At 40.1% G+C, this 26,967-nt stretch overlaps 1 protein-coding gene across 1 annotated transcript in view; it reads right to left on the bottom strand.

Annotated features, from left to right (window-relative positions):
• Window positions 1–1,728: 1,728 nt before the first annotated feature.
• mboat2a (membrane bound O-acyltransferase domain containing 2a) overlaps window positions 1,729–26,967 on the bottom strand; it is a 39,771-nt gene continuing 14,532 nt past the window's right edge. Inside the window, exons 2-13 of the mRNA XM_070842783.1 lie at window positions 22,153–22,298; window positions 17,960–18,037; window positions 12,712–12,807; window positions 11,603–11,658; window positions 9,472–9,526; window positions 8,511–8,697; window positions 7,746–7,938; window positions 6,958–7,061; window positions 6,802–6,866; window positions 6,440–6,572; window positions 5,057–5,208; window positions 1,729–4,303 (exon numbers count right to left, since the gene is read on the bottom strand). Coding sequence (XP_070698884.1) covers window positions 4,123–4,303; window positions 5,057–5,208; window positions 6,440–6,572; window positions 6,802–6,866; window positions 6,958–7,061; window positions 7,746–7,938; window positions 8,511–8,697; window positions 9,472–9,526; window positions 11,603–11,658; window positions 12,712–12,807; window positions 17,960–18,037; window positions 22,153–22,298 — 1,446 coding nt within the window. The 3' untranslated portion in view covers window positions 1,729–4,122. The remainder of the gene's footprint in view (window positions 4,304–5,056; window positions 5,209–6,439; window positions 6,573–6,801; window positions 6,867–6,957; window positions 7,062–7,745; window positions 7,939–8,510; window positions 8,698–9,471; window positions 9,527–11,602; window positions 11,659–12,711; window positions 12,808–17,959; window positions 18,038–22,152; window positions 22,299–26,967) is intronic.

The following is a 26,967-nucleotide window of genomic DNA, read 5'->3' as shown; positions in this document are numbered from 1 at the left end:
GTGTGTTTCGGAGCGTTAACCTGCTACAGTCAGAGCTCCTCCTCCGATGGTTCCAGGGATCAGGAGTCCTCCCCACCTCCTCTCACTCCTCTCACTCCATCTGCAGGTTTTATTTCAGCAGGTTCAGATTTAAAAAGCATATAAGGATAATATAGGATAATATATTAAAAAAAAAAAACAAAGATTAACTGTTTTCCTGCGCATTAAACTGCAAAACGGGATATAAAGTACTTTAAAAGTGCTCCAGCTCAACCAGTTAGAGCATTAAAACTCATTACACGAATGCATCAGTCATATCTAATGATAGAATTTAGAAATAATTAAAAAAAAGACTGGATCCTTATGATACTATAGATGTATGCTGATAGTACCTCTGTAAGTACTTTAAGTACAGAACTTTTACCCATAAAGGAGCTTTTTTATGTTGTGGTACTGCTACTTCAATCTGAGTTAATGACCTTCATCCATCACTCACTTCTGTTCTGTTTTCTCCCATGTGTATGCATGTATTAAACAATAAAGGAGGAGCATACAGGTGGTGGTTAGTTTAATAGAAGGAGGGCATATGTCTATCTTTACAGGGTGGGTGGCCGTGCTCTGGGTGAGCCACACACCCAAACACACATGCATGACAAATAATAAAAGTGTTGGTAGTACGCTACTTCAAACATTTGATTTGTGAATGTGCTTGACAATGTGCTCTGCAGTTGTTTCTTTTGTAAAGAATATGTGAAAATGTTTTTGCCATTTGCTCCCATGTGTTAGCAGTTTCTGGAAGTTAATATTGAAACTGTCTGAGGATGTGGTGATGTCAGGGCTAACTAACCGCGCTGGAAACATTTCACAGTTGTAGGAAGGGCAGCCTCAAGTCACAGCAACAGGGCTTTTTAACAGCAGACTCTTTAGCCTGTCAGAGTGGGAAAAGCTCAGGTGTTACTTATAACATCAGCAATGACTGTTCTGTTCATGTGTCCCTTCTGAAACGTACGTTTTATTTGAAAATCTACTACTATTAGCCATTAGAAATCCCTTAGCCTGCATATTGGATGAGGAAACATTGACAAAAATCACCACAATATCACTATATTTTAAATTAAAAGCCTAAATGTTGATATGTATCAATAAATGGAGTATACGTTAGATCAGTGATTATTATAGATTAATGACCTCTGCTTTTCCCACCGTGACAACATTTCCTGTGTATAAAAGGCATGTGATGTCATGTTCATAAGGTGCACATGCAGTATATTTTGACTTAGCCCCCTAAATATCCACTACGCTTGAACTAATTTCAGCATTATATGTAGACAGAATTTTATGGATTTCTTTAAAATTTTTGTTTTAAAAAAACATTTCAGCCACGTTCAGCATTATGTCATAGCAGAAAAGGCAAAGGTTTGTTTGATAACCTTCATAACATCTGCATGACATTTAGGTGAGTTAGCTTCAGGGCTTTGGTACTGTTATTGTCAATGACATTTGTTTTACCTGTACTTTTCCTGCTAAGACAAGTCAAAATGTCTGATGTCAAAGTGTATCATAATAATACAATAATCTAGACAATGCGAGGAAACTGTATGTTGTAGGGATTTTTCCTTTCCTTTCCTTTCCTCAGCGTTTTTACTAATATTCATTTTCATCACAAGCAAAAAAAAAAGGATATTTTGAAGCAATTTGTTTACATTACTAGACAAAAAAATAAGACATATTTTCCAATATCAGTTTTAGTGTTTAAAAATAATTTCTCTTTATTTTGCCACATAAATCAGAATTTTAATGAACTGTTATACAAATCTTTCAATAAATTTCCTTCTGACACAAAAATAACCATTATGTTACACAGGCACACACACATACTACATGGACACATGCACACACACGCGCCCCGGCACGCATACACACGAAACAAAATGCGCCATTCTTGATTTGGCACTTTGGACATATGGAGCAGTTTGCATTGATCTGCTGGTTTGGGTGGCCATGCAGTGCAATAATTGCTATGTTCGTAGAATGACATCCCTTTCCTTTAAGTGGGCCACACTCGCCTACACAGGGCCCAGGCTACAAATATAGTTTACATGAGACCACATCGACATGTACGGATCACATGAATACTGGTACACACACACACACACACACACACACACACACACACACACACACACACACACACACACACACACACACACACACACACACACACACACACACACACACACACACACACACACACACACACACAGTTATGGCAGGAATATGCAAATGTTAGAACATCTTAAAAAGAAATGAAAGAGGTCCATACTTCAAAGCTCAGTCTGCTGCTTTGTTATTTCACATAACACAAATGCAACAAACCAACTCAAATTACTGACAATATTTTTTTAGGAAAGAAAAATGCACAACTTCAAAGTGTTTATGATATTGTGGACTTGAAATCCCCAGAATATTTCCTGCTCTAACAGATACATAAAAATGTGTCTTTTAACTGTTTAAAAAAACCTTCTAGGTTGCCTTTTCTGCACCACATTTTCTTGACTAAATCCATAAAAGTGTCCAATGAAACAGAAATTTATCACATGGGTGGCTGTTTGAACTGCTGCGTAAAGATTAAACTGGGGGATCTGAAAGGCTTAAGGTGAGCCGTGGATTAAAACAACATGGAGAACCAGTGTCTCTTACATCCCTCAATAAATGCACCCGAAACATCCCCAATTCTACCGTAAGTGCACACAATATGAAATAAGACCGTTAACCCCAACAGCTGGTCTATGTCTTGGAATTTTGTACAATATTGTGAACAAACATAAATATCAGATTTCCTCACAGACAAATGCAAATTGTACACTTGAATAAATTTGTGGCCTGAACACAATATGTGCTTTTAGGCACCGTGCATCAAATTGGAATCGTGTCTTTTACATTAATTTGGCTTGAAATAATTATGGCCTTATGACCTTTTGTCAATTAAATACATCTTCAGTGAATGTTGTGTGATTTCTATTACATTTGTAGAATTTAAGACAATTACTTATAATGCAAGAGTATTTAACAGTGACATTCACAGTCATTTTGTTTCCCCAGTTATAGAATTTTATTATTCACTTGCATTAATTAAATAGTGTTGGATACTTGTATTAGAGAGACATTTGAACCCAGAGGAAATCTGTTGTGTTAGAAATAGAAAAAAAAAAAAAAAAAAATCACACCCCTGAACCGCAAATCAGAAAAAGGAACAAAATCTAACTCATAAACTCCCTTTGAAACACACATTTAACTGATGAGTCAAGAAGCAGCAGATATGAAAAATATAAAAAGAAACAAGAAATCCATTTAGTAACTCTTGAGTGCCTCTTTTAGACTTCCCACAGCTGGAGACGGACGAGATCTGAATTTCCACTTTGGGCCTCTCTATGATGGGCAAAGTCAATCGATTCCCGGGGAAAAAAACAAACGTAAAGAATGGATTTCAAATAGTGTTGTCACAAACATCTAAATACAAAACACGTACAATATGATTCCTTCTCCAATAAAGATTTTTTTTAAAAAAGACATAGAAATCAAACAATGTTTTGAGGATCCTAAGGCCTGTTTGAAATTGGCAGCTGATGATAAAGGTTATGTTTCTTTTACGTGAACACATTTTTCGGTTTCCACCTAACAGAGGCTTGTATCCAGACAATGACAAAAACCCTCCACATACTGCACATCTGTTCTGTTTGTATAAGCTGACACCACAATGGTGAAACTGCATTTATGTTCTTGCAGCGTCCCATCCAACTGTTACTTCACCAGACGAGTACATAGAGGGTTTAAGGCAGCTTGGGAGTCTTCATTTCCACTAATGTAATGTAAAGTAATCGCTATCACTCATTAGTTTACACCGTGGCCATTGTTACATCCTGGTCTCTCATCCATGTCAGAAGTGTGATTGCTGTCATCCTTGCTACCGGAAGTTTTGACAGAACGTTGACTTGTGTTTTCTGTCTGTTAGGATTTTCAGAGCGTCCGATATTTGGTTCTTTGTCAGGTAAACAGACTCGCCACACTCCAGCTCTCAGTGGTTTTCTAATGCGTCTCAGTGTTTTCTGCTGATGAAGGGACTGCGCATTGCTGTCTTGAGCCTCATGTGGCTTTGTCTTTCTGGTTGCAGTTGTTGTCTGTGCTGTTGTGGTCCGTCTGGTTGTCCTGAAGGCTGTCCTTCTGTACGCCGTCCTGCTGCTCTTGGGCCTGCCGGCGTCTCGATTTGACGGGCAGGCCAAGTACCACCAGGAGACAGAGGAGATGTAAGCAGTAGTACCAGGACCTGCAGAGAGATCCCGAAGTGAGAATTTCCTCAACAGAACTGTATTAACTGTAATAACTTTGACGATCCCTTAACTTAAAAGGGATTTTTATTTTTTAATTTTTCCAACAGTTCAAAATATCTGCCAAACTAATGACATGCTTCAGCTGCTCAGCTGCTAGAGTGGCTTTAGACTCTTAGCCTAAACTAACCTAAATATCTATAAATGAAATAAAACCTTATCAGACTTAAATAATACCCAACAGATATGTGTATTTTTCAGCTCTTTCCCCAACATCACTGCTCCTTTAATGAGTCTGTTTTATACTGCGAGTTTAGCAGCCAAGCACTGATTTAACAGCTGTCCTCATCTGAATGACACTGACCACTGCCGGCCTTTATTTCAAAGCAACCGCAGAGAAATGTTAAGGCTGCTCATTTTATTTCCTCCCCATCAATCCTCCCCATCCTTCGCTCATTAAACCGTCTCGTTAACTGTTACAGCCTGACAAGAAGGAACCGGGCTAATGAAAAAGTGTTAATTTCTGCACTGTGGCCAATAGCTTTGTTTACATGCTTAATATGACAATTATTTTTACACAACAGCAGGGTACACAACTCACTCTACTAATTACTATCCAGAAAACCAGAGGCTGTAGTATTCTCTCTTGAACACTCATTTTTGTTTAATGGACTCCACAGTGTCAACAGTGCAGTGCAGCTCAAAGCAATACTGTATCAATATCAACACACAATTCAATCAAACCAACATACCGGTAGAATTTGAGCGAGGGTCCCACAGCAAGTAGGACGAATGGTGCCACTGTGTAGCTGATGGCAACCTGAGTCCATGCCCACGTGATGACATCGTAGATGCGCTTGTATGAGTCAGAGACCAGGAAGTATGGTCTGATGTTGTGCCTGACCTGGAAAAAAAAAAGGTTAAAAATAGTCAAAAAATAAGACCATTAAAAACAGCAACCGTAAGCAACAGCAGATCTAAAAACACGCAGACATTAACAGACAGCAGGAGGCCAGACGAAGGCCACTTTGAACAAATGTGTCTTCAGCTACTCTTTAAAGGCATCAACCAGATCGCAGATCAAATGCCTCAAGGAAGGCCGTTCCACAGTGTCAGAGCCACCACTTCTATTGGTGCGATTATCTTTCATTTTCAGTCGAGTGCGAGGGACTGACCCTGTAACTAACCCCTTTTCAAAGGACCCAAGAGACCTACGGGTTCTATACGTGAAAACAAGAACCTTAAAATGAATCCTGAACTCGATGGGAAGCCAGTGTAAAGAGGATAGGATGGGTGTGATATGAGTTGACCGGTGAGTTGAACTTAAACAAAACCTTCAAGTGAAAGAAACTGTAAGCTTTAAATCGAACTCCACCCATTTGACAGTACAGTAAACTAGACTTGACTTGAATCAATTGACCTAGTTCCTGAGATCTTTCATGCCAGCAGGCATTACTGCCCAGTTCTGCTTATAATCTGCTCATCCTTCTCTTTTTTATTTTTCCTTTTTCCATCTTCAGAGAAATCTATCTCTGAACATGTCCGTGTGGCAGCGGCCAGTAGGTTTACGCTGTAACTGGGTCAGTGGTCTCCTTGTCCTCCTTTAGATAAAGCAAGTCCCTGCAGGAACTCAACTGGACAGCACATTTACTGTGATGGCGTTTCAGTTCATCACGCCTCTCAAGCAGATTATCAAGAATTGCAGCGTAGATTTCCTCCTGTACCATCACTCCACTGTCTCCACATTAATATCCTCATGTCTCCTTCTTTCAAGAGGCTAGAGAGAAGAAGTCAGGCTTAGCACAGATTAGTGGTAATGGCCTCACACTTTAACATGAGGTATAAGTGGTATACTACTATATCATTATCCCCTTACTGTCCATTAAAAGGATTTTGTTACATGTTTGTGGATCTGCTAAGCAGCTGTGGTAAATCTAAAGAGCTCTTAGATTCTTGCAGAATGATGGTAAAACCGAATTAATCTAATTTTCCGGCAACATTTCTATGACACTTGTACTATTCACCCCAAATATTGTGATTTCTATGCTGCAAGAGAGACTTATGTGTTTCTTTATATCTGTTTGGCTGAATCTGGCTCCAACAGTAGGTGCAGTACAGACAGTGTGTGTACTCACTGCACGTGCAGCCATGGTCATGACAATGCCAGTGAGGAAAGTCAGGTAGTAGCCGGGGTAGACCCCGTGCCACATGGCTGACAGCAGGAAGGTGGCAGCAGTGGGGTTGATGGCACAGCGCTCATAGCACACCCTGTGGAGGAGATGGACATGATCAGTTTGGTTTGGTCACAACGACAAGTAAAAACAAATGGAAGGATTTCCTTCTAGAGACTTTCACCATTTGAAAAAAAAACAAAAAAATGGATAGCTATTGTCAAATTTTATCACAACACGGCCTGAAAAATGAGCCAGAAATGCTTGTGTTTGCAATTAAGAACAGAACAATTCATGATTTGTGTGTACTTTATTATCAAGCTTACCTTTTGAGCCAAAGAGCTGTCTGGATATTCCAGTTGTCTAAGAACATCTTGAAACTGGTGGCGAACTTAAAGTGAAACCAAAACAATATACTTTTAGGCTTTAGTTGAAAAGGGCCTTTACATGAACACAATAGACCTCACAAAAAAGAGCCTAACCTCAATGTCCAGAATTCTGAGATTTGATATCAGGTCCCACCGCGGGGAGCCGTCTTTGTTGTATCCATTGAAGCCAAATCCGGCAGCGTTGTTGATAGCATCAGCTGCAGGGGAAAGGTACAAATGTTTCTGAGTGCTACGCCGGCGACAATAAAGGATGACAGGAGCTCCATGTCCATAGAATACATTAGTTTGTGAAGCATTGTCAGAAACAGATGGAGATGAAGCATCACATGTATTTGTCATTGGGAGGAACAAAGGGGTGCAGTTTTCAAGTTTTCAGCACTAGATGGCACTGTTGTGTAAGGAAAGGCTGTTAAATAAGAGCTTGGACTTTTTTTAGGCTGTGTCTCAACATATTGGAAAGACTACTTTAAAAATAACCAGCCTCTCTGAACCTAGAACAGCTCAGTGCATTCATACCACTCAAATGAGCAGCAGCATTGAACAAAACCAAAGCGGTAATGCTTCTGTATAAAACTCGCACCAGTTTTAGTCCTGCTTGGGCTCATGTTTATAACTGACAGAGGAAGATGCACCAAGGCCTTTCAAGGGCACCTCACTGTCACGCTGCCTCTTTTGACACCTAATTCACATTTGATCACATATGTGATCCTAAAGGCCAAGCGCAACTAATTACTTCCTCCTCCCGCTCTCCCCACTTTCATTGCATGTTATTCATCCAAAGCCTGTGATGGACATGACAGTTATCACAAACATAGTCATTGTTTTCTTGTTGTTTTTCCCAATCAAATCATAAAAAATGTACAAAGTCACACCAAACTCACCAAGTGTCCAGACAAAGTAGTACTTTGGCCTCAGAGCCAGCATGGCCAGGTAAAGGTAGATGACCTGAAGGTGGAAAGGAGTGGACTGGACAAAGTCATCGTCTATGGAGTGCTCCACTGGGAGCAGCTTGCACAGCGACAGATAGATGGCCAGCGAGATGGCACACGTACACAGCTTGGAGATGACGTCATTCTGGGTGGAGGAGAGACAAGACAGTAGAATATAAAGAAGCAGTCCCATTAGACCGTATTATATTCAAGAACAACAATAATCATGTTAGGAGACTTTATACTTCAAAAGCCCTATTCAGTTGACTTGAGGTTAACTCAAGTCCTTGAGCGTTCTCTATTTAGCGTTTTATATTTAGCAATGTCTGTGTCTCAAATTTGTTCCTGTCTCCTCTGACACACACCCAAATCGTCGAGTGTAATTCATATTAACAATGCATTATGCACTAAGGGAACACAAATAACCTTGAAGTTTAGACATTTGCATCATTAAATTCTCAATAACGTCTCGGTTTCTGCTTCTCTAAAGGGAACCAAACGCATTATAACTGGCCAGCACCTCTTAAAATGGCTCTTTGTCAAACATTAATCAAATGTATTTAAAAGAATACAATAGTTTTAAGTCCCATTTTGTAATATAATAACGACTTATTCAGGAACTCTCTTTGAGGGTTTTAAAGCATTTTAGAATGTTTTTCGACAACCATAGAACAAAATTTGGGTCTATTTTACCACAGTGTTTGAAATGTGTTGTACCTTGGGTGAGGGTTCACTCTGCTTGTACTTTCCATTCTCCTTGCCGTTAGCGTTCTCCTGGTGGCGTGGCTGGTAGCACGTGCCTTCGATGAAGGCCATGTAGTCGTTGTAAGAGCAGGTGGGCCCCGCCAAGATGCCCATGAAGTTACAGTTGTAGCTCAGGTACTCCAGCAAGCTGGGCATCCTCCTTAAGGGCCACGAGGAAGAGACAAGAGCAGATATATTGAGAAAAAAACAGAAATTAGAAGATGAAACCATGCAGTGCTTAAAAGACAATATAATAGGATGGCACTGAGATACCAATATGATCTAATTTATTGAACTGTGCAGGAAAAGAGGGAAATCCTGAGTGCTTTGACCGACTCTCTAATTCCTCACCTTCCCAGCGGCCATCTCAGAGTTAGCAGCTGACTCACAGTAGCCCAAAGATTTATGAGACAAAGTTTTGGTTCCTCATACTTCGGGACCTTAGGCCAACACTGGTCAACACTGCATTTCTGTTTATGTCAAAATGTCAGTCCTGCTTTCTGTCTCTTGTCTCTGCTCTGCTCAGCTATGTTGTCACATATGCTGTTAGCTTACAGAAGCAACACGTCTCCCTATGAAAAAAACCCCTGCTTTTCACATTGTTTCTGCACTTCGGCTACAGTCTCCAATAGTAACCATCAGGCAAAGGAATCTGCAGTTGCAATGCAGGGTAGATGTAGGGCATTCCTACAATACAGGTCACATGAGAGGAGCGAATGCGTGGTTTTCTGGATACAGAGTGCCTAACAACTGCTTGACAACACCAGGGAGAGCCTGAAAGGGGAGCGATGTGGTTATTTCCTCTGCAGAAGGCAATGGGCATCATTTCTTTCATTATCCTCTAATTGAGGACCATGTTAGCATTTTAATTCAGCTTGACTGTCTTGAGTCAACCCATCATCTGAAGCAGAAAAAACATACCTGAGTCACATACCTGATAGCTAGGTATTTCTGACTGGGAGTCAGCTGCCCATCTCGCTTGGTCAAACCTACAGACAGACACAAAGTGATACATGTAACATTCAAAAATACATATGTGTGTGTGTGTGTGTGTGTGTTGCGTGTTTAAAAAAAAAAAAATATATATATATATATATATATTTTTTTTTTTTTCTTTTTATTATTTTCTTTATATTTTTTTATATAATATATATATATACATATACATATAAATATATATATATATATATATATATATAAAAATAAAATTTAAGTCATGATGTACACCTGGAAAATATGTTCTGGGAGTCTCAAAGTACATTCAGTTGTAATGTGAGGTATGGATAACAGCATAATAGTAAAGAATACACACATCCATTGCATGTATTCGGATAAAACACTAGTCACTGTAATAATAAAGGCTGACCCACAAGATTTGTAGATATTGCAACCACATATGGCAAGTGTCATAGGACCCTGCCATTGCGACACATGGGTCAGAGGCCAGGAAGGACATGCGTGAATGGCCCTGTAATGAAAATAACACCAGCTTCCTTCAGCTGAGTAAGCAGAGGACAGTGAGTGAGTGAGTGAGAGAAGCAAGACAGGATGATGCAACAGAGTGAGCAAACCTCACAAGGATTCATCACTTAGCACAGGTTGTTCCACTGTTCTAGTTGTACTTTTGTGTTGGCTCCTTACTGATAAATATTACAAGAGGACAAATTATCCCTTGGCCAGACATCCTGGTAGCAGTTACCGTTGTTACTGAAAAGGTGAGTAAAGGTCTGCTCTATTCTTTGGGCTAAATTTGTGGGTATATTTGTTTTTCGTTCAGTCTGCTCTTTGTTTATGAAGACCTGAGGCTTCGCAACTCATTAGACTGAACACTCACGGGCTGAATTAGGCATCACGGTGTACAAATAAGGTTGAGCGTACAGCTCATCGTGCAAGGCTGTGTTTACTTAAACTCTGCTCCTCCCCCTAGCCATGATTAAACCTCTGATCCCAATCAAATGAAAGAAAAAATTAATTGTGAAGCAACTTAACTCTGTATTCTTCTTAGAAGCTGGAATACGAATCTCTTTTAAGCATTTTACTGTATATAAGTACAGCAACATACTGTGCAGTGTGTGTTTGTGTGTGTGTGTGTGTGTGTGTGCGTGTGTGTGAAAGTATAAACAGCAGGCAGGTCTCAGGGTGTGACAGTTCTCTGAGGACGGGGATTACAGTCTTAGTTTCTCATTAGACTCACAGTTGCGAGAAGAATCAGTGACCTGAACGGAATTTAAAACACAACGCAGACATGCATGCACCCATCAACACGCACATCAGTACACAAACTGTTATTAAACTGCTGATTGTGTTCAGTGTAGAATATCCTGAGGGGACTTAAGACTCCAAGTGGGAACTAAAAAGCTGCGAGTGCCTCTCTTACACTTGATCACACCTGTTTATTTTAACCTCACTGTCAAGTCTCCATCTTTATTTATTACTCGTTTGCACCTGTGGTGTTTTGGTTAATAGCTAATAAGTAGTCACTTGTTTTCAAAAAGCTGATTCAGTATCCGCATGGCACAGGGCTGTATGGTTAAACCATTACAATCAAATGTTTGACAGAATAAAACCCAGTTTAAATTTGGCTTGTGCTTAACATTTAACTGTTACAGAGAGAGAGAGAGAAAGAGAGAGGAAGAGAAGAGAGTGCACACTTGGCCATTGCTCCATTACATAACTATGTTTATGCTCTCTTTCTGGTTCACTAGCCCATTGTCAGAACTGACTACTGGCTCGGAAACGTGGCCATGTGATCCGTTTTTAAACTCCAAAGAGAATTGAACCATTTTCACTTCTGTCACGTCTGCCACTTGTTTTCTCTCACAGAGGATACGCACCCACACACGCACACATGCACTCACACATGCACTCACACACACACACACACACACACACACACACACACACACACACACACACACACACACACACACACACACACACACACACACACACACACACACACACACACACACACACACACACACACACACACACACACACACACACACACACACACACACACTGAAAACACACATGCATTAGGGACACATTGATGCTTGTCTTACCATCATGTATTTCAAATGCCAAGCTGGTAATCTTCTGTGTTATAACCATCATGGGCCTGATAAAAAGCATCCAACAGAAAAAGGCCAAGTTAAAAAATATGAATTTTGAAACTCAGCACAGTACAAACAACCAGACTTTTTCAAAAAAATATTTCCCTCACATACCAAACCTTTTAAATGCTTGTTTTTTAGTTTAGTGGATATCATGTCAAACTGCAAGCCTATACTTATTCAACCAGTATTGTTGAATTTTACTATTTTGTAATCATGGAAACAGTATCAGCTGCAGGAATATCTCCACAATGGCACATTTCCTCCAGGATAAGTGCAGACCTTTCTGGAACTTCCTGTAGCTATTCTTTCTGTTCTTCTTCTCTATTCTATGCTACCTTTTTTTTTTTTTTCACCAAGTCTGCTCTAATGTGCTTTAGCTTTCATTTAGATGTCTACAACCTTTCTGATGAGGGTTGCATAAACAAGTATATATTCCCGAATAACTGTATACATGAAAACTGCTGACAGCAGCATCAAGTTAAGCTACAGAGTCATAAACACGCAACAGGCCAGAGATTATTATTCTTATTTATTTATTTTAACAAAATTGCTAAAGAATACTGAAGAATACTACAGACTACCTGGTTGTGTAAAATGAAGCACATTTGGCTGTAATGAAAGTGAATTTGACATTTTCAAGAAAAACAGAGGGGCAGCAGACGAGTAGTTGAAATAGTGAAATCTCTGCCCTCGCAGAGGCAATATGGGTTTGCATTAGGTTGCTTAGCAACTAGCCACCCCCACCCTGCTGGGAGTGCAGGCTGTCTGCTTGAATTGTCAGACAGTCTGGAGAAATGGGAACCAACCACAGGGAACTATGGACGATATCGTCATCCTCCCGCGGACGCAGCAGTGTGACACACTCTTGTTTCTGTTTAGCTCAGACTGTCATATTCAATATTCCCCTGACTCTCACCGGTAACTTCTCTTGTTTAGCATTATTTGCACTCCATTTAGCATTCAACATTAAGTGAAGGTGATTCAGTGACGGTCTTCAGTTTTCAATCAAGAAGCAAAAATATCATAAACAGCTCTGTGGTCTTAGTGTAGCTTACCCTGTAAAATCTGCAGAGTACATGCCATAGTCAAACACATAGACACGTGTGATCTGACACAGTATCAGATAGCCAAGTGTCACGATGAAGCAGTACCTGTACAGAGAAAGGAAGAAAAAGAGAAAAGAGATGTAAATAGTTGTGGATAGATGTGTATAGGTTAAAAAATGTACAAATACAGAAATGTAATTGAAATTGCAACACATATTTAACACAAACTAACAATCTAATCTATAGTGATGTATGAGTTTTCAGGCAGGGCATCTTAATGCATATATTGTGAATGTTTAACCTCAGACTTCTGAGGAGAGAAAATAAAACTTAGTCCATCCCTTTGTTCTGGCAGAAACAAGGACTTTTTCCAGTACAGTACAAAAGACAGTGGCCTTGGCAACAGTGCAGAGCTCTGGGAAAGGAAAAGGGGTCGAAAATTGGACAAAAGGACAGAGGAGGCTCCAATAATGTGTCACCGTCAGTGGTTGAAGACAGAGGACAACGCAACCTTTCAACAGAAGACCAGAGACAGAGCAGCCCTACAGCCTGTTGTACAAAGCTGTTGCAGAGTCAGCCGAAGTCAAAGCGAGCCAGCAAGTATTCCTCTGCTGCCAACAATAAGACGACTGTGCTGCTGCTCTGAGAAAGAGTACAACACACCAGCCAGAGTGAGGCTGCACTGCTGATAACACACAACGGGACCTCTTGATTCGGAGAACCTACTGTCTCTGCGGTCCAAAAAGTAGCCATCATCTGATCTCTAGTGCCAAGCATTTATGACACAAAATAAAATAACCCACTCGGCCTGCTGCAGTATGAAATGGTTTCAGATCTATCAAGATCTTTCTCTGGCTCTAACAACTACTATTAATCACAAATCCCTCAGAGAAGGTAGAGAAGGCACTGTGAAGAGGAGATAATTATAATACAATCCTGTTATTTGCACTTAGGGCTCTGTGTTTGTATCCAGCCCACACTTGGCATGTTTATCAGTGTACACAGTATTTTTCAGATTCTTGCTCACATGGGAAACTACATGGCTCTTTGCAGAGGCCTTCATATTCCCAGACCAGCCATGAAGCAACAGGGCTCATACGTTTACTCATACGTTTACTCATACTCTTGAAAATGTGGTGACTAATTTGTTTTCAGAGCTTTTTTGGGATCTTGTTTTAGCACTTTTTTTTTTTTTTAAGATTATTTTTTGGTATTTTGCCTTTACTTGACAGACAGTGAGACAGACAGGACACATGTGGAGAGACAAGGTTATAACATGCAGCAAATGTCCATGTCCAGATGTTGCGATTATGCGGTTACACCCTAACCAATAGGCTACAGGGGCACCCTTCATAGAGCTTTCTATACCTGACACCCTGAGTGGCGTTTAACTACCTATTGCCTATAAACTTTCCTGAGATGTGAAATAAGACAGAAACTAAAAAAATCAAGGATTCTCATTCGTCTTTGATTGCTTTCTATAATGTTTTAACCCTGGTTAGTATATCTGTCTCAAATGTTCTGGTGCATTTACTGTATGTGATTTGGTTAAAAAAAAAAAAGGTAAGTGCAACTGCACCAACTTGGGACAACCAAGCAGGAGAAGAGCCATGAAGTCTGTATCTGCACCAAAACCCGTCTCAATAAATCATTTTGCTTCTCATTCATGAAAGTCTCATATTTCAAATACTATTCTCTGCAATGCATTTAAGGCCTACAAGGGAAAAAATAAAGAGGAATATGCTGAAGTTATTTTCCCATGTTCAGTGGTGTGTTAAATACTGCTTTGTAGAGAGAAACACCTGAACCAAAATCCTGCCTGTGGAGTAAAATAAGCTGTCCTGTTACACTTGCATGCAATAGGGTTGTACCTAATTTTACTTTTTTGTTGGAGCAAATAACAATATCCAGTTGCAGATCACCACAAGATAAGTCAAGATAAGGTGGACAGCATTGATAACATTTTTGATTTGCACTGAACAGAAAGAGCAATTTTTACGAGCTTTAACTGTGGACTAAATATGCTCAATACTAAACTACATGGTATAAAGTGGACATTTTCGCAGGGCAAGAGAGCAGTAAGGTTTTCTGTTGACTCTGCTAACATTTTTAATCCTTAACAACCGTATTTCACCAAGATCAGCTTTCCCTACTGGCAGCACACAGCTGCAGCTATGAGCGAGGATATGAGCTATATGTATGTGCTGCAGAAGCTATATTTGCAGTGGGCCCACCAGGGATCCTGTCTTTATCCTCATCTGATTTGTGTTTGTGTAATTCACAGCTCAGAGGGGGGTGTTTCATTTCCACTCAAGGCACCGGATTGGAGCCTGGGACTAAAGTAGGCTGGCCTCCCACTGTGGGACAGCGGTAGACAGGTCTGCATGTAGACAAGGAGCCATACAGGAGCTGCAGGTATGGCTGCACGCTGTACATGGAGCGATGAAAATGAAAGAAAAAAAAAGCAGGCTATGAATAAATGTCTGAATACTCAAAGACCTTTCTCTAAGGTTGTGTACACATGGTAAATGCCCCAAGGCGCACTTCATGCTTGCTCAAATGCATACACAGATCCAGAGGAAATTTCCATCTGTTCAGCATGCAACTGTGAGGCAGTCATTTGCACACTTATCACCGTAAGGCTCAGTCACGCTTTCACACCAAAACTAATACGAATTCCAATTAAATTGCACGCTTATGTTACAGATGGAATACAATTTCCAAGACCATCGTAGAGAGCTTAACTTCAGAGCCCCTGTGCTGGAAAAGTGTCTGTTCTTGGGCTGAGATGCTGAGAACTGTCAGCGTGACCCTTCCCTCCTCCGTGTTAAAACTTGTCCACTAAGTCAATACCCATTGCTTTAGGTAACAAACGGACATGCAGTAAGTAAACACCATAGCACCATTTACTTTAGGTGTAGGTTCCATGGTGTTTACTTTAGGTGTAGGTGGCAGACTGCACAAAAGGCCACAATATACATCTGAGAGGTTGCAAGTTGATTGAACAGTTTAGAAAACAAGACAAAACACATTTCTGGTTTACAAAATTTGTTTTTAAGACTTTCCTCCAATTTCTGCTTTACGTCTTGTGAATTCCTGTCTAATTTTACCTCTCCAGTGAATTTGAAAAATTCCCAAATTCCCAAAATAAATAAAAAAGCTGACTCTTTGATTCAAGTGGTCGCAACCAATGTACATGTGGCGAAGGGTCACAAATAGACATTACTTAATTTTAAGGATCTCATGCCGAAAGGTTTGAAAACTGATTTACCACTGATTTGCAGTGCTGTAAATTTGCTTCAAATTATCCTTTAAGAAAGTAAAGGTATAATGATGAAGACTATACTCATATTTATCAAGCTTGATAGCATGTCTTGTCTGATCTTTAACAGTCTGAGTTACTATAATTTTGTTGTGGTTTTTTTTTTAAAGCAGCACTATCAATTAAAGAGGGCACTTGCATTACTGTCACAGCCTTCTCCATTGGTTCCAGCATATCTACCGATTTCACAGTGCTCTGCCTCTCCTCGCTGTCAACCAGCAGGCAGTGCTGTGTTCACACTTGAGGCAAGTAGGTCTAGAGCATTCCCTGTCTGCTCGCCACATCAACAGGTGAACTGTCAAAGAGAGCAAGGGAGTGGCAGAGGGGTAGGGTGAGAGATCCAGAGCTGCGGGAGTGAGTAGTATGAAATATGATGCTTAGTAGTGCGTCTAGGGCCACACTAAGCTGGGTTTACATTCACAGCCAGTCCCACAGTCCAGAAAAAGAGCTTTTAGCAACTCCATAAAGCTGTCATACTGAGCTCACACACTCACCCCACCCCCACCGCCCAGGAGAACAACAAATAGAGAACACATGTCCTGCCACAGAGTGCTGGTCTTGGGAGTTATGCACCGCTCAGAGTGTGTTTCCAAAGTTTGTTCAAGCCTAACTGTTGTCTCGGCAGCAAGCAAGTCTCATAGTGGGAGGTGCTGTCGGAGGTAAAGGAGTATGTATACTGCATTATAGTGATTAGTTGTATTTCTACTCAGCAGTATTATCATTAGCCAGGGTTACAACGCATTACGTAATATTGTAAAAACAAAATGAGGAGGGATGGTTGGGTGGAGATGAGAGATAGTACATACTAGTAGAGAAAAGATGGATAAGGACAAAAGTTTGAGAAGGACTATGATTATTATTATCATCATTACTACTATTATTATTAGGAAATGCACAAAAGGCCGTGCCACCAACTCAAATATAGCTCAAAGAGCAGAGGCCATGGGTTAAACAGTGGGAGGACTTGCACACTCAGTGTCCCAGTTAAATCTCAACCTGTTGCCGCAATAATAATTCATTTGTTATTCAAAAACCTGAGGCAGTGGGTTCATCGCCCTCTACAAACATGACCATGTCAGTGTGCCCTGCCTCTGTGGTTCTCCTCCTCTCTGCCCCAGAGCTGCACCTTCATCTGGAGGACCGGCTGAACTTTTATCTCTGAATGCAGCCGACATGTGTTGGCTTGGCTTGGGTGACAGCCACAGTTGTCAGTTTCATAACAGCTACAGTAAGAGGGAGCAGACACTGCTTATCTGCCCACTTAAACGAGGGATGGAACACCAGGCTAAAAGCGCATTAATGCTTACTTGTAGAGGGTTAAATTTCCAGGAATAATGTGGTATGACTTTGATGTAAAGTATTGTAGCTTGGATAAACATGTCCTGTGGTCACTGTCATAGTGTTCTGTAACTGAGCCCTTTCTTTCTCAAGGCAGTTGCTATTGTGATTAAAGTTTGTTAGCATCTATTTAAAGAGCTCTCCCCAGAGGAACTGTTTACACCTGCACTCATAACCTTGAATTCTGTTAAAAAATAACATCAAAAACAGTGTGTGCGTGTGTGTGTGTGTGTGTGTGTGTGTCTGTGTGTTGATGAGCCGTAGTCACAGATGGAAGCCTGGGGGCAGAATCATAGTCATCGTGACCCAGGCTTGCATGCTTAAAAAACACTGACAAACTAATGAAGATGAAGAAGAAAAGAGGACTGGCGAATGCTTTGCGGATATGAAGCATTTGCACCAACATCTAATCTGAAGATTTTGGTTTACTGGCTTTGATAAACATCCACTTGTTCTTTCAGGTTTATTAATGTGTGAAATGATGCAATTCTGTGTGATTCTGATACTTCCAGGAACCGAGAGGGCAAATAGCAACTTTAGCGGAAACCGAGTCAAATTTTGCATTTCGTTTGCATTTCAAGCTCCACTTGCACTTACTTGTGCATGTGCTCTAGTCCAGCGAAGATCATCACACTGTAGGACAGACCACTCTGCACCAGGAAATGGAGGGAATACCTGTGGAAAGACATACACCATAACAAGACACTTAATTGATCGCATGTTCATTTCTTTTTACATTTTCTTAGTTTGTTATTTACAAGAAAACATAATCTTTCAAAAACACATGCCCCTTTACTCTTACTAGACTTTGTTTGCTCTCTGTATTACTATCCACATCCTGCTTTGTCATCCTAAACAGTCATTAGGAAGAGGAAATAACAGCATTACAAAACCAGACACACCATCCATCATATGAGGCCAGCAATGTGTCATCTCCAGTCACAGGACAGGATAGTGACAACAAACATCACACTGTGCTCTTAACTGATTCCGGTGCCTTCCAGCCCCACGAATGCTTAAATCTCATCATTACAGCGAACTGTGCATGTTTATGTGTGCGTTGATCAAATGACTTCTATCCACCACTCGCCCCTTCCCGTGAAGCACAAATACATGCGCACAAATACACAGTCCAACAGCAGCAGCAGCTACCAGATGGGTCTTTGAAGGGCACAGTGTGCGATGCTACCGACGTCAGGCCCTCCAGGAGACGAGAGATGCCACAATGTGTTAGTAGTGAGTCAACAAAGAGGGCAAGGGCATCAGGGGTTGGCAGGGAACAAGGGAGCACACGCTGGGCGAATTAAATGAACTGCTTAGTAAACTAAAACTGTTAAGAATGCAGTAATATCGGCAAAAAGATTATCCGAATTTCTTAGACAGTGTTTCAACTGCTCAACAATCTCCAGTTGTTTTCTCCAATGACATTCAGAAACAAGCTTGTGCGTCCAACAGAGAGGGAATAAATCCTAAAATAAACCAACACTCTGCAGCATCTGTGAGGCAGATTCTCTAGGGCTGCAGCCAGGTGTCCTCAAAGACATAACAGTGTGGGGGTGTGGGGGTGTGGGGGTGTGCAGCGAAACCTTAAATTATTGTGTGTGTGTGTGTGTGAATAAAAGTGTGAAAATGCAAGCGTGTTCATAGATGCATTCAAGCATTACGCACAAGCAAGCTATACAGGCACAACCTGATTAGGATGCAGTAAACAATTAACTTGGGCATGGTTCTAAGTTACTATGACTTTGCTCTGCTTGAGAAGTTTATCAAATAATTACACCTTTCTTTTTTCACTAATCTCAACCTCTGCATTTTTAGACGTTGCTGTGTTGTAAAATCAGAAATTGAATATACCAATAACCACCACTTTTATTGCTGAAATTAGTGTATAACATAAAACATTTAGCTTGGAGCACTGGGCCACATACAATAAGTACCATATACTACTTTTGTAATCTGCTTATAGATTTTAATTACTTGAGCAAATAAAACTCTTTGGCAGACTTTCATAGACATAAACCTTATTGATTGTTTGGCCCATTTGGATAAAGAGGCTGCCATGTCTTGGTGGGATGATCCATCATAAGATTCCTGAACTCTGTAAATAATTTCATTTTAATTTTGTAAAAAAATAACGATGTCCTTTTTCTTTCTGATACAAAGACATTTTTCACAGTACTGGTTTTGTTATCCAATAAACAGGATAGGTTGACTGGGTTGACTGACTAATTTTCAGTTCCTCATATAGCAGAAATCATGAAACTTACAGTATTGGCAAGCCAATGGGTGCCGTAAATATCTTGTGTTGTAAATATCTTTTACTTCTATTTGATATTTTTTCATGTTAAAAGCAGATGAATGAATGTGAATGTATTTTATACTATAGCAGATTTGCATTATTCATGATAGATCATCAGTCCGTGCTTTGGTTTAAAAATATGAGTCACTTCTGTGTGACACTGTCATGCTTTAAGCAAACAATAGTCTTGTTTCTGATTCAGGACTCAACTGTATTACATCACCTCTGCTAGCCACAACAAATAACCTGATCCCACGGCAGCTCGGTGTCGCTTGCATCATGTACGCGAACTGTCTACTGGCGAGGTGATCAAATAAACCCCATCACCTATAACCCGATGACCAGGTTAGCATTTTCCCACTAGCTGGATATCTGGCTAATGTTCCCTAGGTTTACACACACACACACACACACACACACACACACACACACACACACACACACACACACACACACACACACACACACACACACACACACTTTGAGAGGCACTCTGCCAGAAGTACAGTAGGTTGTCTATTACAGGGCAATGGCTTTCTAATTGGATATCAGTTACTACCCGATCGACCCATTTGCTTTGGCAAGGCTGAAGAGAATGAGGATGGGGTGAGGTGAGGGAGAGCGAGGAGGGGAAGTGCAGCGAGGGAGGCAGCAGAAGTGGAAGGAGAGACGGGGGATGAGGGGGCAAACAAGTAAAAAGGGTGTAGGATGATGACAGGAGAACTAAAGCAGTATAAGAAAAATGGCCAACTCAACAGAGTGACTGATAATTCAAAAGTAAGACAAAGAAAGAATGAAATGAAGTGACAATGAAAGAAAAACTCTTTTTTGGTCTTTCACAGGAAGATCTACCTTAAAACTAGAGCTGAAACGATTAACTGACAGAAAAATAACAGGCAGCTGTTTTTATTTCTCTCATAAGGTAGTGGGATAAAATCTCTAATAGTTGCACAAGACAAGACATTTGAAGGTGTCTCCTTGGGCTTTCAGGGAATAATGATAGGAATTCTTAACTATTTTTGACATTTAATCTATTAATCTGAAATAATTGGCAGATTAATAGATCATAAAAATGATCACTGTTACCCGACATAAAACACCTCTGTTATGCTCTATTAAACAGCCACTATCCTCATTGTTCAGCTCTGTATATGTTTTATTCCCACCAACCAAATGCAGACCATAATGTGCGAATAATCTCAGTGAACCATTTCAGACTGTGTAAGTGATTACCGGGAAATAACTAATTAACACTGGAATTTAAAGCAATCTATTAAGCAGTTAATTAAATTCACATTAAATGACGCAATTAGCCAATTTGTTAGTTCATAATTCTGCTCAATTATTCTGTTTCTACTCGACTTCAAAAATCATTTCATTTCAAAACGGTCTGAACAGGGAGTTAAAATGTGACATTAAGGCAATATGCTTTCCAATTTATTTCACTTGACATGTTCACTGCCTTACCATTTACATGTTCTTCTGTGTCTGTGTTCACTTGTAAAGCAGAGATCACAAATCCAGCATGTTAGCATGTTGCTAATGCTAGCAACAGGCTGCTGTTCCCTCAGCATTACCAGATTCTGCACTCAGGTCAAATTGAGTGCACATAAGGCATGCAGTTCTATTTACTACTCAGTCTCCTCAGATTTAGTCTCTCTTTATATGATTATATATCAGTGACCTTTATGCAGCGGACTCACAAAACCTGTTGTGTTTTGCCCTGGGGGATGTGACACTCTATTCTGCTCAAACAGAGAGACTTTTCACTCCTCTAAAAGGGCACATTCACACAAATTCAACAAAAAGGCATTTACTGAAATTTTCATGATCAATTAATCAACTGATTCTTTGATAAAGAATAAACTGTTTTGTCTATAAATACAAAAAATAGTGAAGCATGACCATTGTGATTTCCCAGAGCCATGGAAATTCTTTGTTTTATTCAACAGCTACTCCAAAACTCCAAAAATATTTAATTCACTATCATACACAGCATCACAAAGAAAAGTTTCAAATCCTCACATTTGAGAGGGTGAAACCAGCAGAATGTTTGGCATTGTTGCTCTATACATAGATTATTTTTTAGTAGATTAATCAATAATCAACATATTTCCTGATTAACTTTATGCTAATCAATGTATCCCTTCAGCTCCAGCTGAACTGATCCAGTGCATTTTCTGGGATTAATGATTTTAAGGAATTTAAGAGGCCACTACCTGAAGCAGAAGTAGACACTTGATTACACTTCATCATGTATAATTTCCTTTCATGACATAATATTATGTAACATTTCATATACCAATACCTGAACCATGAGTCCAACATCCTTTCAAACAATCCAGCAACATATAGTCATTTATTTGCAATAACATTAGAGTGGGACATGGCCACATTGGAAAAAAAATAATAAGGAAGGAAAGAAGGAAGGACTAAGATGACAGTGATGACAGAAAGAAAGAGCTGCGGGATAAACAGAGGAGTGACTCACCAGCCAAAGCAGAAGAGAGCCAAGTAGAAGCCCAGCAGAGTGGCCACCACATGTCTGATGAAAGGACTGGTCTTACTGGGGTGCAGGTAGATCCGAAACCACACAGCCATCAGCAGGGCGAACAGCTGACATGCCACAAAGTTAACCTGCACAGAGGGATACACAAAATGTAACAGATGTATGAAATCAGGATAAATTCAAAGAGACTCATAGCATTCTGGGATTAGAGCGATATTAAGGCAGATACGTAAATACTGAGAAATACAGTAATGTAATGTGATCAGAGAGAGCTGACCTATAGCAGAGGGTCACTACATATGGTGTCATATAAGGATATTAGCACACTGGTCTCCTACTGTTAATGCACAACTGGGTAAATCCCAGATGTCAGTTGCATTTAAGTAGAATAAAACATCATTTTCCCTAAATCTTCCCTTGATGGTTCCAAAAGGTGGAAATATGAAATATCACAGAGAATTAGGTTGATAATTCTAATATACCACAGACAATAGATATCAACCTTTTCTAATAATGAATGTATTCTAGTGTCATATTTGTATATACATTAATGTTTGAGAATATACATTCTGTCTGACAGGTCAGGGGGAGTATTTGAGACCTTGTTTCATCCCCTAATGTCTCCAAATGGCACAGTAAAGAGGCTTTGCTCCAGACAATGGTGGTGGTGGGGGGGCCTCTCTGTGTGATTACCAGCAATTCATCTCATACATCCTGAACCATATGGTGCAAGATAGATAAGAGGGACATATATCTCATATTGATCTGTTATCCTGTAAATTTGATTATTTTAAGACTTTTTGACTAAACCACCATCACGACCACGACCCATCCTACGTGTGTCTAGACAGTCTTGTTCAGTTATCCCTCACTGACATCATTACTGTAGGTAATACACAGTGTTGTGTTTGTGTACATGTCGGCATATGTCCTTTCAGCCCGTAGACACAGATGACTCAGAGATGATGTTTGATGTGTCTCACTATTAGGGATCTATGCATCCAGTGTGGCTGAGCTATTCATCACTCTCATCATCAAACTGCACGCGCACGCACACACACACACACACACACACACACACACACACACACACACACATGCACACAGTAAAAGCTTCCAGATTTATTTCTCCATTTCCTCTCTAAGTGTCTGCCTTCAATCTCCCTTTACAAATGCAAGCACACACACAGACATACCCTACAAGTCCGATATGAGAAATTGCAATGCAAGAGCAGTTGTTACAGTACAATGAAATCACCTTACATTTGTGATCATACATGGTCAGTGACTGTGCTCATCTTTTTAAAAATGACATCTAAATTACATCATTGTTGATTGAGAAGCAGGAAATGCACAGCAGACAGAAGACTAATTGAAAAGGACACTATGCTAAATACTGTAAAAGGCGAAACGTGCACTTATCCACTAAGAACCCTTCATGTTTGTTTGATGTCACGTTCACTGATGCATGTCTGGAGGCACAATGGTCCGTCCGTGTATATAGGTCATGTTAACAGATCTGTCTGGCCAGCAAGCAGTGAAAGGCTAGAGACACCATGAGCACCATCCATTATCTATGCATCCTGCATGATTAATGAGAGAGAGGGAGAGGGACAGATACAGCCCTAAGTATGTAGGGGTCCTTTAGTCTTCACGGCTAACAGATGTAGCGACAAATCATCTGGAGCATTAGCCTTAGTGTATCATATCAGATGGCAAATATTGGAGTCTTTGTTTTTCTATGCGTGCATGAATACACACACACACACACACACACAATAGGAGCTGGCCTCTTTTGTCTTGGCTGGTATTGTTCAAGGGAAAGAACCCAGTTGGGACTAAGATAAGTATAATTAACAAATAATCCAGTAGAACCTAAAAGGGAAGGCTGTGAGCAGGTCTTGATCCTGTTTGAGCTACACCCAAACGCAAACTGGATTTAGTAATCCAACTCACAACAGGGGCCATTTGTTTTACATTAAGGTGTGTCTTAGATGCAAATAGTGCCTCTATGGTATCTGAAAGCAAACTGCCACTCATTCATCTGGCATTTATGGATCAAAAGCAAACAACCCAACCCACGTTTGTGCCAATAAATGTTGGTGTTAATTCAGACTGGCAGCTATTTCAATTATTCACCCATGAATAATACAGGAAGTAGGCCTAGTTTCAATCTGAATTGATTTTCTCCACATGTGAAAAACTGAGCCTCTTTCTGATTGGGTTTGGGCAGTTTCTAGTGGAAGAAATCGGGCACAATTAGACCCAGGTTCAATTGCAAATCACTCAGTTCACCTTTAAAGCTCTAAAAATAAAATTTGATGCCCTGGTAATGACAAGACACATAAAATTAAGGAAAATAACCTAAACCTCCTCTGGCTACCTCCACTCAAACGAGCCTTTTTCAAACAGTGTTTACCTAATCCACAGCTTTGGTTGTCATTTCACGCTTTGATTACTTCAAGCTGCTCTCTTAGAGAAGAGGATATTGCTAGTTGGGTTGAATGAATGAAAAGCTGACTTGCCAGCCTGTGCGCCTTTGCAAACCAGCAAACATCCCACACTTTTTTTTTTTTTTTTTTTTTAATAGACACCGATTTATCAACTCAATCCACAGAGACAAAAATAGCCAGCAAGGTCAAATAGTGAGATGGTTAGTGCATGAATCAAGCTAGTTTTCCTGTGCATATTCGTATGCGTGCCTCCAAAGGAACCAGGAACCAACACTAAACAGAGAAGTATCTTAGGTGTTTTGTTTAAAAATGACTTTATAGAAGGAAATGACAAATCAACTTAGAAGTTGAACTTTGCAATAGCCAGAGAGCAACAGAGTGTGAAACGAGCCCCTCCCTGGATATCAACGCATTGCTTTGTAAGGAAGGAATTTCATGTGGGAGACTGGAAGGGCGTGACAGAGAAACTGTATTGTTCAAGGCAACAGAAAAGCAAAGCTGTGGGCGAATAACTGAAAGCTGACTGTGAGACAAGAGCTCTGACTGAGCAACTTATCAGCTGGAAATTATCCATTCTTGGGCTTTTCATGTAATAACATTTTTCCATGTGAGTTAGACTTTTTACAGCTGCAACTTCTTGTTTATGAAGCATAAATAACCCTGTAGAGCAGCCCTCCACTGAACAGCTTCAATTCTCACTCTTATGGCCTAATTTTACTCACTTTACGGACTTTTGTGAAGAAAAGTATTAATGGCATGAAATTGATGATTTTGAAGCGGATCTTTTGCTTGCAAAAAACTGCACACATCCAAAAACAGATCTATGACAAAAGATAACCATACATTCAACATTATTTTAAAATGCTACCTTCTACACACAAACCTCTTAATATTCAAGTAGTCAAACTACTACAAGCTAACAAACAAGCTAAGCCTGATTTTTGGGCTGTCCGACTGTGAAAAGGGCCGTTGTTGTCTCCTTGCACAGTTTTGTAATTGGATCTGTTGATTATTGGCTGATTGAAAGGAGATCTTGAGCACCCTGAAGATGCACTCACTGATAGACAAAAAACACAGATAATTAATGACCTATCAAACATTTTTTTAGACAGTACTCAAATCTTATCTTGTTCCAGATCACTGTTAAATCACATTATCTCAATACGCACATGAACATAGACATGACATGTCAAAACTAATTCAAACCTTGCAGTATCTCTCACCACCTTATGCTTTCTGTCAGAGTCTCTTCATCTCAACAATAAGGTGGAAAATGTGCTTTTAAAGTAGATGAAAGCCATTCAGATTATTCAGGGTCCATCCTCAGCTACTGACATGTCATAGTGTTCACAGCAACAAACACTTCTTGAGTATTTTTGAATGGAGTTAAATTCACTAGATCCACAATTGCTGTGGTGTAGTGGACTGATGATAAATGAATGCCAGCAGTTGAGAAATCAACTGACAAAAGTTAACACAACAGTTTTTGGAAGATTTCCTTCGCCTGTTATATAATGTGACCACATGCTGGTCGACTTGCTACATTTCACTCACAGATGTGATTTTACACTGTGAACTGACACCATCGCATCCTGGGTGTGATTTTGGTCTCCCTCTACAGATGCCTTCCGACTAAATGTAAAGAATTGTGGGATACATAGTAACCTCTGTTGCCCCCTGGGTGCACGCTGTACTTTACAGCAAAATTACTATAACACAAGAATGTTAGAGAATGCACTGCAGGGCAAAAACAATAAGATCTGAAAGTTTATGAGAGACAATGTCATTCTTGATATTCACAGGATTTGTAAAAGACAAGGCTTACTGTGTTTCCTGAGCTGGTTGCCAGTTTAGGGATCGTAGTTTATTGAATAAACATTTTGCAATAGACAAGTTCCTGTGCCAGGGTGCGTTGTTTCTTCATTCATAATACATGGGTCTCCTCTTCCATTATTGATTCACCCTGAAGTCAACCTTACCCTAGGGTACAGTGCTCTTATTGTTTCAGAAAGTAAAGCAGAATATCTGTGCTTCAGAACAGTTTCTATGAGATTCAAAGCCACAGGAAAAAGACGCCACTATTTTGGATAAATACACCGCTGCACACCCACTGAAACAAGTTCCTGGGGGAACAAAAAGAAAAATGGGGAAAAGACTAAATTGGGGCAGAGTAGGAGGACCAAAAGCACTGAATGAACTTAAGACCTGAATATAGTTCAAACCATAAAACTATGCAATTACTAGCAAACCAGGGCTTGTAAACAAAAGTTGGACGGTCAAGATTTTGGTAACCTGCCAATCAGATCGTGCTTGGCAGAAAACAGAGACCATTATTTCTTTCATT

The sequence above is a fragment of the Pempheris klunzingeri genome, chromosome 13 (assembly GCF_042242105.1).
Source record: "Pempheris klunzingeri isolate RE-2024b chromosome 13, fPemKlu1.hap1, whole genome shotgun sequence".
NCBI lineage: Eukaryota > Metazoa > Chordata > Actinopteri > Acropomatiformes > Pempheridae > Pempheris > Pempheris klunzingeri.
Note: the sequence above shows the minus strand (reverse complement) of the source record. Positions and strands in the feature narration are given on the sequence as shown.